At 33.8% G+C, this 11042-nt stretch overlaps 1 protein-coding gene across 8 annotated transcripts; it reads left to right on the forward strand.

Annotated features, from left to right (window-relative positions):
• Positions 1 to 4419: 4419 nt before the first annotated feature.
• On the forward strand, positions 4420 to 10583 carry LOC121222465 (uncharacterized). Of its 8 annotated transcripts, none has more exons than XR_005919765.1 (14): positions 4420 to 4752; positions 4860 to 5024; positions 6104 to 6202; positions 6316 to 6438; positions 6551 to 6619; positions 6692 to 6788; positions 6917 to 7019; positions 7532 to 7748; positions 8394 to 8507; positions 8756 to 8887; positions 9314 to 9394; positions 9767 to 9883; positions 10000 to 10139; positions 10279 to 10583. XR_005919765.1 is itself a non-coding variant. In XM_041103308.1 (13 exons), the coding sequence occupies exons 1-13, from the start codon at positions 4642 to 4644 to the stop codon at positions 10081 to 10083; spliced, it is 1512 nt and encodes a 503-aa protein (XP_040959242.1). In that variant the 5' UTR covers positions 4473 to 4641; the 3' UTR covers positions 10084 to 10583. The 8 variants fall into 8 exon arrangements, 1 of the variants encoding a protein (XP_040959242.1); XR_005919766.1 differs by having other exon boundaries at positions 4473 to 4752; positions 10000 to 10189; XR_005919767.1 differs by having other exon boundaries at positions 4473 to 4752; positions 7535 to 7748.
• Positions 10584 to 11042: the final 459 nt, after the last annotated feature.

Below are 11042 nucleotides of genomic sequence, written 5' to 3' on the forward strand. Positions count from 1 at the left end.
TGATGGCTTCTGTTGATAACTCAATTGCCTCCACAATTGCTTCTGCTGATACTTTACAAAAAACGTGGGCTCTTTTGCATACTTTATATGCAAACAAAAGTCACACATGAACCTGTAGCCTTCGTGATCAACTTACTAAAGTCACAAAGCAAGCCAAGAGTGTTGTAGAGTATCTACAACAAATCAAGACCATCACAAATAAGTAAGTTGATATTGGTTCTCTGATTTAGACTCTCCCAAAATATCAAGATCCTCAGTGGTTTTGGTCCAAAATATCAAGAAGTTTTCACCTCTATTTAGACTCTCCCAACACTAATCGAATATGAATAGCTTTTTCAAAAACATGTTGATCATGAACTCTTTCTCCAACATGAGGAGAAATGAATGTCTTCTACTCCATCTTGGATTTTAAGCACTAGCACTACTCATCATCTCAATGGTACTATTAATGTGTAAGCATTAAGTTTTTCCTTTAAACTTGTCAGTACATTATGTGCACATTTTATTAAACACAATCTCATTTTTGTTTCCCAATTTTGTAAAGATAATAAAAATCTATTGAATTTTTTTCTTTTCATTTAAAAAAAATTGCGAAGGTTTTCATGATTGAATGCTTCTAAACTTTCCCACCGATCATTAAGGGAATCACTCTCCATTTTTTTCTTATGAAACGTTGGAATCACATTCCAACTAATTCCAACTAATTAAATTCCTTGAAAAGAGAGAACTTTCCATCACACCAAACTCCCTCTAAGTGTCAACTCACCAATGCTTACAAATTAAAATCGAGTATTTTCTTGCTCAAGGTTCTCTTTTATAGATAGTTATAGATATGATTTTTTTAAATATTTTTACATTATTTGAGTTTTTTATAATTATAAACTTTTGGATTTTTGGAATCATGATCAAATTGATAAGATGTTAGAGGTTAAATTTGTTATCATACCAATCAAAGAGAGCCTTGTCAGCCTTCCATTTGGTGAGCAAATACATTTTAAGGGTAGGATGACTAGAACTTGAAATTAACTTTATGTAGGTGACAACATTAACAAAAATAAAAAATTGATGACCAAAGCAAAAGTGTCCTCGAACTTGAGTAACTATCTGGGTAATTTACCTTTCTTTTACCATGCCTATAAATTCACAATCAGTCCCTCATTTGTTTTTTCACACAAGCAAGAGTTGCCTCCAATCGCTGTCGAGTTCCTAAGCCAAAACCTATCCAAATCATTATTTTTTTATTATCTTCGATTCAAATTTTTTAAACCATACTATGGCTTTGTTGAGTGAAGAGAATCATATTGCTCTAATAGCTCTGAATGTAATAATTTATTAATTTATTATTTAAGCTAATATTTTTATTATTAATATTTAATTCAACATTTAAATTTTTTTAGCATTTTGAATGCATTTTTTTTATTTACTTCCTAAGTTGAGGAACAAAATTTTTGAATTCAACAAAATGTACAATGTCTGATACTGAATGAAAAGCAAGGCCAAGTGAAAGTGCATCTAGAGGTAGCAGGTTTTTTGAAGTGGTTAAAATACTTCACATACCAATATGGTCGTTGTTTCTTACAACCTTGGTGGAAAGGTAGATATTAGAAACTCTTAGTTACCACTTTTCCTACGGTGAAACAACAACCACATTTGAAGATGTAGTCGAATTTGTGTCATTTAATGTAATAATGGAATCATAGATTAAACTGGAATTCAAGTTCAAATGATCTTGTGAGACCCTTGTTGCACCACACATATGTAGGTTGTTATATTTGCAAAATTCCCATATTTATTTCTTCTATATATAAGCTACCAAATTGGTCCACATGTAATCTTAGTTGTATTTAATGCATTTACACACATAAATGTTGGTATTAGACTTCATGACCTTGAAATCCACCGATTCTCCGTCCTTGATTATTCTCTTTGCAACATATTTTGATGGAAAAATTAAGCTAACTACAAGCACACCATTGTTATCAATAAGACAAAAAATTCATGCCTATGAATGTTACCACCTAGTGCTTCAATAATAACTTGACGACTCATATCTACGATGACGATAAAAACTATTGGTTCATCTTACGACTTGGGACCATTGGCACTTATAACTTAAACATCGATTTCTTCTCGGACTTGGGCTTTAGTTTCGACTCTAGTGAAGTCATCAATGTCATCATCACGACGTTCTGGTTCCGTGAACACATCAAATGAGGTAGGTTGAGCTTCATCTTAGACTATATTTATTAGAGATTGCCACCTACAAGCAAAACCAACATCTTGTTATACAACTCATGAATACCCAACATTATAAATTCCTGAGTATGGTATCAAGATATGTACTAGGAATATTCGACATTGAAGGATTCTTCGGGACTTCTAAATATAAGGAAAAGAACCCCAAAATATCTGGTATTGATGGAATTTCTAAATGATATGTTGGCACCGAGATAGGCGAAATGCTTGCATAATTCAAAATTTTATACCTAGCATCAAGAATATCTTCGACTTGCACTAACAACTCCATTGCAACATCCACACTTTCTTAGTGCCCAAACACCGTAGTATCAACAGCTTTATCATTATTGAGACCCACTACAACGTATTTACTCCCTTTCTACTAGACCTAAAAAATGTGTACTTGAAATTGGATATCCATTTGGTAGTTCCATCATGGATTTTCTTCAAAATTCTCCTTTTTGTTCTCTCTAAGGAAACATATTTCTTAAAGGTTATGTTAAAAAGAGATTCAGATTGGCATACAGTTCTATCATTAGTTGAAATCATGTATCCATTTAAACGATTTGTGTCATAAATCAATTTTCCATCTTCCCATTTAAAGCTAATCAAATATTAAATTTCAACATTACAAATGTTAACAAAAAAGGTGTCGATAAGAGAAAAAACAACCCTAAAAAATTGGTGCCTAAGTTGGTGAGCACTTCTCTAGGCACTAAATGAAAAAACAGAAAACACACATAACATTAGAATATGATTACACAGTTCTATTTCCCTACGTCCGTAGAGCCTAGCTCAATGAGAAATATGCACTCTCTTCAACAATTACAAAGTCAACCTACTCAATCACACACACCGTGATCGTTTCCCTCACTCTTGCACTTTGAAGATACAATACTCTCACCACTATGAACACCCTTTGTAGTCATAGCAAGTAAAACCACATTAACAAGTTTTACTGTAAAAACATCACTCTTACAAAAAAATATTCTCATAAGAATAGATTAAGTGCCTAATAATTAGTACATTTTCCTATGCAAGTCTCTCAAATATATAAACATGATTTCAAAACTTGCTTACAATAGAAGATTTAATACAATCCCAATAAAACAGTAATCCAATCAATAGTAGTACAATATAATAATATACACGATAAATATGGACTATTGACAACTCAACATCATAATCACAATCCAATTCGAAGTCCATAATCTAAGGGATTACTTTAAGGAATTTCAATCCTAATCAATTATCAATATACATATTTTCTAGCAGCATGATCTTCCATAACGGGCTTGAAATTCACCAAGTAATTAGCATACCCCAAATATAAGGTTTAATAAATTGTCAACACATAAATAAAAATAGACCTTCCTTATTCATATGTAGAACATATTCGAAAAATGTAACAACAATAACAACATAACAATTCTAACGATCCCAACAATTCTTAATAACAAATAATCTAACAAAATTAACACTTACTACAATGATAACCATATACAATAACACAACTTTCTTATACCATACGTTAAACATATTCGACAATCGCAACAACATAATAACATGACATTGGTTATAAAAATACTTACAAATTTACTATTAACATTTGTTAAGCACAATAATAACATAAAATTGACTACAAAAACTGATGACAATTTTTATGGCACTGATTCATGAATTATGGAAAAAAACGATTTAAGTGAGTTATAGAAACTTTGTAAGTAGTTGGAATGGTTTAAGGTTTGTAGATATTCAAAAGAATTTTTGGGAGAGTTTTTTCAGAATGATTTTTTTATTTTGTTTGGAAAACTGTAAAGTTTTTAGGAGAGGGGAAGAGGGTGATTAACTTGAGATAAAATGGTCAACATCATGGGTGTTGACTTTAATGAGTCAAAAAATTGTCTGAACCCAACACTTATGGGAGTCGAGTTTTTACCCCAACTCGAATTTGTGTTTTTAACAACAAAGTACAAAATTCTAGGTAAAAATTGTGTTAGAAGGACTTCGACACACATATATTTTGTACATTCTATTCAACACTTGCATAAAAATTTAATATTTATTAGTGTCAAAAAAATGTATATTATGATAAATAACTTTATAAAATATCCCGTGCAAAGTGCCATGGTCGTTCACCTTACAAATTAGTCTTGTTTTAAAGAATGTGAAAATTAAGGAGCACATTTTATAATAGTAAATTATACTGAGGCAAAAAGCTAAATAATCTACACCAATGGGGCTCTGATGAAATTGTTTAATTAACGTTAAAAAACGAAGGTCTCTGCTTTGAGATCATCTGTATATGTCTCCATTGATGTTGAAATCAAGCTTCTTTCTTTGATCCAATTCTCCATTTTCAACTGAATAATCCAACCAATTTATATACACATAAATAAATAAATGATAGAATTAATTAGTCGGCGGCGTTTAGATGCATTCATCTCCATTTTCGTAACAGTGCATCCTCATGAGATCTCTGCTTTGCTCCATTCTTCTTCATGTTTCTTCTTTGTAAGTTAATAATATTAACTCATTCCATAATTAATTTTAATTTTAATTAAATTGTCTTAATTTTGAATTGGGTTTTTTTTGTTTGTTTGTTTTGTTTTTTCCCCCAGATTTTGAGTGCTTATTTTGTGGTGCTGCCATTGAGGGATGAAGGGGCAATTTCATTGGGATTATCTAATTTGCCTGAATTGTTTGTTGGGTCTTTAGTGTTGACTTTGATAGCTGCTCCTCTTTCTACTCTCATCTTCTCTTTGCCTAATCTTTCCAAAGTCAAGGTAAATCTCAATTCACTTCATATTTCATTTTCTTTATTGCTTTTATTCTTGGATTTTTAGAATTTTACTGAAATGTTGAAAATGGGCTGTATTTATATATAAAAGTTTAGGGGTGAAGTGGAAAGTTTGGCTCTTTTGTTATTGAATTTTCTGCTCCGTTTTATTTTATAAGTAAAATATTGAATTCGGATATATAACCTAATCATAGTTTTGAAGAACTAAGCGTGGACAGTTTAACTTTCATTGATAACAAAGTGCGTAATTTTACTTTAAACAAGTATGACTGAGTTGCTGTTAATTTGTACTTGGTTTATGTAGAGACTAGAGAGTTACAACCTAGTTATGGTTCCGGTAGAGTAGAGTTCTGGGACAGATGAATTATAAAGTCTATCTCTTATTGTAGTCGATAATACCGGTGAACAGAGTGACTGACCTGGAAATGGTTCCGAGAGTGGGGTCTTGAGAGAAGTGAATTAGAAACTTTAGCTCTCTTTGTTGTTAGTATAGGTGATAAAGTGGCTTTTGCAGAACTTAATATATTTAAGATTTAGGTGCCAATTTGTTTAGCTAAACATTGGAAGGTTACTTTCTGCGATCCCTCACTTAAATGGTCTTGAAGCTGAGACTTTTAGCTTCCTTTAGGGAATACCACCATACATGTGATCCGCGGAAGGTTTTTTTGTGCGGTAATGCATGCCCTTAATCATTGAACCAAACAATAATGGAAATGATTTTGTCATCCACCTTTCGTATATGGTTGTTTAAGTAATTTTGCCATGTTGTATGGCCTCTTATTGATTTTAATATATTACTTTCAGAACATGCCAACATAGTGATACAATGTTGCATTTTATTGGCATTGTTCGGGGTTTTTCATTAGGTCAATGTATCGATGTTTTATTTAAGTTTGGGATCATTTGCCTCAGTGGTCTATGCACAACTGTCTGTTGTACTTTGTCACTTTAGCCTTTCAATATCCTTGAGAAGAAATCTGTGAGGTCCATAACCGTTTCATGCCGGTAATATTCTTCATGTTTTGTTATATATTGTCCTCTAATTGGTCCTTCTTGAAATTACAGGCTTTGGTTTTTATACACAGGCTTTTTAGTGTATCACTTGTTGTGTTCTTCATTCTATGGCATACTTCATCAACGGAGACTTTACAATCCCATTCAAAGGTAATCCAAAAAGTCCACATGGTGGTGTTGTTCTCATGTTTGATCCTTGTTTGTCATCAGAAATTGGTTCTTCATATAATTTTGTACTAACATGTGGTGCAAACTGTTTGTAGAATTCAGTTGGGATTTCCACCGAACTTAAAGTCGGTATTGGTCATGACAGCCCTATTGATGCTCAAGGTTGGGGAAACCATGGTTGGTTTTATGTTTCAGTTAGAATTGGATTGTTCCTCTGGGTATGACAACACTTGATCTATTTGTCATTAATTTTGCCTGCCAACTATTATCTAGTATTTTAAGTTTTAATAATGGAAACTTTCTGTTTCTGTTTTCTTGTTTGTATGGAAGGTTGCCTTGCTTAATCTTATCACAATATCTTCAACCTGGGCTAGAGTAATTGATGTCATGGATAGTGAGGTATTGACACTTTCTGTTTCTCTTATGAAGCTTATGATATCCTGCTTGCGCTCAATTTCTGCTTTGCTTCAGTCAGGGTCAAGATTGTTTGGTTTCATTGGTGCTGGTGCAACACTTGGCCAGCTCTTTGGGTCTTTGTTTGCCACAGGAATGGCTTGGCTGGGTTCATGTATGTACGCCCAGTTGATTCTTTGAATGTCAGATTGTCAATATCTGGTTTTTACTACTTTTCTCTACCCTTCCCCCCTCTCTTTCTCTGTCTTTGGTTTTTTTACAGTGGGAAGTGTTCAATTGCAGATCTTCTCCTATTTGCTGCCGTTTTGATGGAACTAGCAGCACAGTCATCAAAAGGGATCAACAAGGATATAGGTTATATCCCTGAAGAGTTATTTCCTATCAGGTTAGCTAAATCCTTATGTTTGCATATCTCTTAAAGATTTTTATTTTTAATTTTTTTTTGGGGTGGGGGGTGGGGGTGAGGAGTTTATGGTTATTGGAATACATTGTTATATGATTTGTATGCGAGTAAGGAAAGCCCTTACATCTGTGAACTATGATGTTTATTTCCCTGAACAATTATTGGTATTCTGCCTATCATACTTCACCATTTTGGATGACATCTAGATTTATTCACACCGACCTAATGAGATTTAGGTCACCAAATAATGTCTTAGCTTGATATGTCTACTCATACAATTTCACGGGGTAGCAGGCGTCTGATTGATGGATGCCATGTTAGATGTTAAAAGAAGCAGTACATCATATAAAGTGACTACTTCATCAATCTCAGCTTGTCTGTAAAATATGGATGCTAGATGCTTCTGTTTTACCTTCGGAAGTTTCTGGCTAACCTGCATGCATGTTTTGAGGATTGAACCTTGTACTTTCTAACTTTATTGTGATTCCTTTTAGAAGAGCTGACTCGGATCAACAAAAAGATGAAGATGATGATGAGCAGACTGTATCAGCTCTCAAAGTTTCTTCTCCTAAACTAACTACCTCTTCAGTGAAGCCTGAACTTTGGGCTATCTTAGATGGACTGCGACTTGTATTGTCATCGACCTATTTGTTGCACGTGTCATTGTTCCTCTGGTTGAGTGCAGTTGTTTCCTCTTTCTTCTACTTTCAGGTAAAAATGCTATCTTGATGCACAGATATAGCTTGAATTTGCTAACCATGCATGCTAAATACTGCTACTAAGCTTTGGCATGCATATTCTGGGGCTCTTTTTCTATTGATAATTATGATTGGTACAAGGTACAGTATCTAGTAGTTTGTAAAATCAAGTGTTTCTTGTAAGAGAAAAAATAAAATCCATATGGAACTTGATATTATAGATCATTGATGGATCTAGGATTGCCTCAAGAAAGTCAATTGTAAAACTAAAATGTCATTTATGAGCTTTTGTAGGGATTGTATGCATAATCAAGTTCATAGGGAAGAATTAATGAATAGTAAAAGCACGATTCCCTCCTATATTGATCTCTGAGATTCTAAGGTACTTGTGCATTCTTTGTCTGTGTTGATCATGTTTCACTAGGTTAGGGCTTCAAATCAGAGAGTTCTGTTGCCATAGTTTAAATTTTTAGGGAGCTTTTAGTTTTTGCCTTTTTATTTTGTGCTTGAGGTTGCATCTAAGTATATGCTAAAAGAAGTCCGTAGTGTTTAATTTGTTCTGTCAGGGCTTTTCAGTTTAGTGTTATGTGTTCGATAATATGTTTGGCCATGGTACAATTTTCTAATCTCTTTTACATACTTAATTACTCATTTGCAGAAAGTTAATGTAATTGCCATGACAGTTGCAAGCTCGGTTGGCAGAAGAAGATTGTTTGGCCAGATCAATAGCTTTATTGCTGTTTTTATCCTTGCTGGACAACTTACCTTAACAGTATGCTATACCTATGATGAGTTTTTGCAATTATTTTGAACTAACATCTACTCATAACAATAAAGAAAATGAAGTATTTTCTTGGTACTCATTTGTTTTTTCCAGGTCTTGACGCTATCTATTTTGATTCTGGTGTAATTTTTTCTTTCACATCTATCATCCTATGGGGTCTAGATCATCTCTGGCTATGCCCTGTCATCTATTTATTATCCTAGCTTTTACCATTATTATGTCTTCGCTTATTACAGGGGCATATTCTTACTGTTGCGGGGGTTACTATAGCTCTATGTTGCACTCCATTTGTTTCCTTCTCTAATCTGGTTGCTGTTGCCATATGGCCAACTTGGATAGTAATTGCCATTTCTGAGACCCTAAGAAAGGTTTGCCAACATTGACTTTCTTTTCATGTATTCTGTTTTTTTTCTTTCTTATCTGATTTTACATGAAATCTGTTTTGCCACTGTCATTAGTTATGCTATATTTCAGATCACATATTATAGATTTATAATTCTCAAAGCAAACTGGGATAGGTTAGGAAGAGGAAGATTATCAATTGTCTTTTGTGGCAGTAAAGCTATTGCTCCAACCCTTCATTTTTCTTGAAGTACTTATGTTCTACATTTGTGTCCAACATATTTTCAGACACGGTTACAGAGATACGACCCTCCAAGTATCCTCCAAATGCAATAAAAAAATAAAAGAACATAACGGTGTTGGACACATACTCGTATCCAACATTCACACCTGAGTATGAGTAACATAACAGTAAGGTACATATAACTGTTTGCCTTTTTATTACCATGCAGGTGGTCAATTATGTTGTAACCAAACCTGGAAGAGAACTCCTATTTACTGTTGTTTCTGAGGATGAGAAATACAAAGCTAAAGTACGTAAATTTCATCATTGTGTTCTTTAAGTTTCTCCCTCAATTCTTTTGAGGGAATTTGGAAGTTCTATTTTGTAGTGGAAATTTCAGATATGCGGTATATGTCAATCTTATGTTTGTGTTTGACTTCCTTTTTATTTTAGTGAGCCTCTCATGTTTCATTGAAGCACCTCAAGTATTCTCCCAGTCCATGCACAAATAGTTTTTATTTTCAAAATATGGCTTAAAAGATGTCATACCAAAATTGCATCCAATGCTTCGTAGATTTTCTATCCAAAAAAAAAACCCTTTCTTAGGATGTTATGAAGTGAACTAGTCTCTGAAATGCTAAAATCACCTAATCATGGTTTGCCTGAAAACATAATGCTGCAGATATGCATAGATGTAATTGTCCAGCGACTCGGGGATGCTGCAGCAGCTGCCATATACAAACTACTTTTCAGCATTTTCAAAGGGCGGATATCCACAGTTTCTCTCTATGCACTCCCTGTATGTCTTCATAAATTTCCATCTGCCAGTCTTGTATTTATACATTTAACTTACCTTATCTGTATGTCTTTCTGTAACAAAGCTGACGGAGGTTTTCTTTTACTTTTTATTTTCAGGTTTGTTTACTTTGGCTTGTCACAGCATTTTATTTAGGACGGCATCAAACACGATTAGCAAGGCTCCAAGTTGGATCTTCTTGAAAATTTTCTGAAAGATGATTATGTCTACCTTTTTTCGGGAATCAAAGAATGAACAGGTCAAGATCCTTCACATTTATTAAAATGTTTGCGAGATGTAACATGCTCGGTATGCTACTTTGGTCAAAGCGTTGAGTAGTGCTATTGCGACTTTGTCTGCTTACAAGTTTCCGACCGTTTTGGCTTCTTTGTTTGCAGTAAGAGGTTGCTAATTTGCCATTCTTGTGCACAATGCGGCTAACCTATAACCACAGTGGTTTCTTCGTTCATTCAGTAGTAACCTTTCCTAGTTCCAGTAAACTTTCATGGCTCGAACAATTACCGGCTTCATTGTAGGACGAGGTTCCAGCATCATTAGTTATTTTTTCGAGACAAAGAAAAATACATGTAGAACTTGTAGTTAGTGTTGAAGTTGCCATATATTGTACAGTGTCCCCTTGCATTTGAAATGCAGTTGTTGGATGATTTTCATCTTCTAATTAACATGATATTGAAACTAGCAATTCATCTTGTACTTTCCACTGTGATGTTATCTGGAAAGCGCTCTATTACTCAAGTTTTACAAGGTCAGGAGTATTTGACTTCGTATTGCTGCCTTATTCCGGCTAAAACCACCTGCAACTTTACAATGTATAAATAGAATCTGCAAAATCAGTATAAACATTGAAAAGAAGTTATATATATATTCTTGAAAGCAATGATGGCCAATATCAGGAACTTGAGCACAGCTATGTATTCTTAGAAATGGCCCTTGCCAATGAAGAAACATATCTCTATACCTATATCTGAATGGGAAGTACTTGAAACAAAATAGAGTCTGAGAATGTGTCCCCACACCTATACTGAGATTTCTTTTATTTTTCATAAAGTATTTATCATATATATGATTCTCCAAAATATATTATAAAGTAATGGGACACGCTCAAAACACAAGAAATATGTGCTGAATCGTCTCCCTCTAG

This window comes from Gossypium hirsutum, chromosome D10, assembly GCF_007990345.1.
Source record: "Gossypium hirsutum isolate 1008001.06 chromosome D10, Gossypium_hirsutum_v2.1, whole genome shotgun sequence".
Lineage (NCBI taxonomy): Eukaryota > Viridiplantae > Streptophyta > Magnoliopsida > Malvales > Malvaceae > Gossypium > Gossypium hirsutum.

Bases quoted from the DNA above. Each gene is read 5' to 3' on its own strand.
- LOC121222465 (XM_041103308.1), top strand. From the start codon at position 4,642: ATGATAGAATTAATTAGTCGGCGGCGTTTAGATGCATTCATCTCCATT. The intron at 5,025-6,103 runs GTAAATCTCAAT...TTGAAATTACAG, and splicing joins CTAATCTTTCCAAAGTCAAG to GCTTTGGTTTTTATACACAG. The intron at 6,203-6,315 runs GTAATCCAAAAA...AACTGTTTGTAG, and splicing joins CTTTACAATCCCATTCAAAG to AATTCAGTTGGGATTTCCAC.